The sequence below is a fragment of the Apium graveolens genome, chromosome 5 (assembly GCF_009905375.1).
Source record: "Apium graveolens cultivar Ventura chromosome 5, ASM990537v1, whole genome shotgun sequence".
Lineage (NCBI taxonomy): Eukaryota > Viridiplantae > Streptophyta > Magnoliopsida > Apiales > Apiaceae > Apium > Apium graveolens.
In genome coordinates, this window is record NC_133651.1 from 75,391,288 (window position 1) to 75,393,085 (window position 1,798).

At 36.9% G+C, this 1,798-nt stretch overlaps 1 protein-coding gene across 1 annotated transcript; it reads right to left on the reverse strand.

Moving 5' to 3' along the window:
* Positions 1–373: 373 nt before the first annotated feature.
* On the reverse strand, positions 374–1,500 carry LOC141660183 (uncharacterized). Its single transcript, XM_074467146.1, has 2 exons — positions 1,400–1,500; positions 374–662 (listed from the first exon to the last, which is right to left on the reverse strand). Exons 1-2 carry the CDS (start codon positions 1,498–1,500, stop codon positions 374–376), a joined length of 390 nt encoding a protein of 129 aa, XP_074323247.1.
* Positions 1,501–1,798: the final 298 nt, after the last annotated feature.

The window sequence follows — 1,798 nt, forward strand, 5'->3', positions numbered from 1 at the left end:
ATTACAAGAACAACTTCAATCGAATGAACAGTTTAAATGTGTTTCATGCATTACCACAATTTGATATCAGATCAAATGGCAATATATGTAGCCACAAGATCTTAAAGTTGCATGTATCACACCAATGTTGTAGATATTTTGTTTAGATCTTCAGATACTGTACTTTACACGATATATAACATTCAAAATTTCATTTCAACGGTCCCTTGGCATAACAAGCTGATAGAGGACTTGGATAATTTATATATAATGATATAATTAAGTTGGCATAAGGATATGTGTGTGTGTATTTATAGAACTATGTAACCAGGCCTTCACCCTCCACCCCACCCTCCACCCCACACTGCCACACACACACATATATCACGGTGATTCAACACTTAACATCCTTGAGAAGCTTATACCTGCGAGCAGCAGTCCTCGGGGAAGGCACTCCACTCATAAGATTCTTTTTCATATGCTCGGAGCCGCCATGACTCTTGCCTGGACTACTAATATCACCGGAATATTCAGATGTCTTTGAAGTGATAACTATGTTGCCAACATTCCGAGCACTGGCTTTGCTGGATGTGGAGCTGCATGGGGAACTCTTTTGCTCACTCCGACACCAGTCACATATTTCAATCAGCTTGGATGATTTTATGTAGTTGTTGCTACAATACCTATTAAATCATTTATAATTATTATGAACAAATTAATACAAAGAGCGCTAGGCACTGCTGCAAAGTTATAGTTACACATACAAAATGCGACAGATCCCACTAAAATAAAAGTGCGACTTAGTAATATAACATATAAGATAAAGGAGACTTAATAAAAGATCTTTTGCATATGACGCAGTTATTGAGTTAGACAGCCTAGGATATTCCCATGTTATTTATCAAGCACGGTAGCTGTTCGCATGTTAGCATGTTTTTTTGGCAGCAAGCACAAGTACTATATGTTACTCCATGTTTACAATGTATATTAAACATTCATTGAATTATCTAAAGCCATTTCATAATTTACATAATTATAGAAAAACTTAGCCTAACTAACGTGCCTAATAATAACCAAAGATGGAAGATTGAGAGAGAAGGCTAATGTGTCCAATTTAGTACGTAATTTTTTGCCCTCATACAAATACAAGTTAGAATAGTACGTGTCGACCTATACGAGTAAACAGAAAGTTTCAAGCTTTTGTTTTCAATCAGAAAAATCGTTTCCTAGATACACCCATCTATTAGAGATCTTCTATCTTTGATCCCTTAACCAGAGATACAGCTGTTGCCTGAGAAACAGCTGCAGATGATCATTTACCAGTACTAATTACGATATCACAAATATTATCAAATTTTACCCTTAAATAAGTGCTATAAGCATGCGTGTGTAATAAGAAGAGATGAGATAGAGTACATACGAGTGTTGGTAGCGATAGTGGCAGCTGTTGCAGCGGAAGAGCTCGACGGCAAAGCCTCTGTCACCGCACATACAACACACGCTTGCCTTCCCCTCCTCCATTTTTCGATCCCTTCAGATTTGTACAGGGAGAGGGAGAGAGAGAGGGAGAGAGAGATAAGTATTTGTATGGCGTACTGGGCCAATTGATGAAAGAAATTTTACTAAGGTCGGTGTGTATATATATGTATGAAAGTGATAGATAATTGAATTTAGAGAACACGCAGTCCATAACGCGTACGTGCAGTCCTTTTCAGTTGGTGACATACATGCATGTTTGATTAATTTTTTCTTTCATTATATATAAAAAAAGGTGTTGAAAATTCACAAAATATTTTGATTACTTTTCTGGCGTTTGTCA

Bases quoted from the DNA above. Each gene is read 5' to 3' on its own strand.
- LOC141660183 (XM_074467146.1), bottom strand. From the start codon at position 1,500: ATGGAGGAGGGGAAGGCAAGCGTGTGTTGTATGTGCGGTGACAGAGGC. The intron at 663-1,399 runs GTATGTACTCTA...ATGATTTAATAG, and splicing joins CACTATCGCTACCAACACTC to GTATTGTAGCAACAACTACA.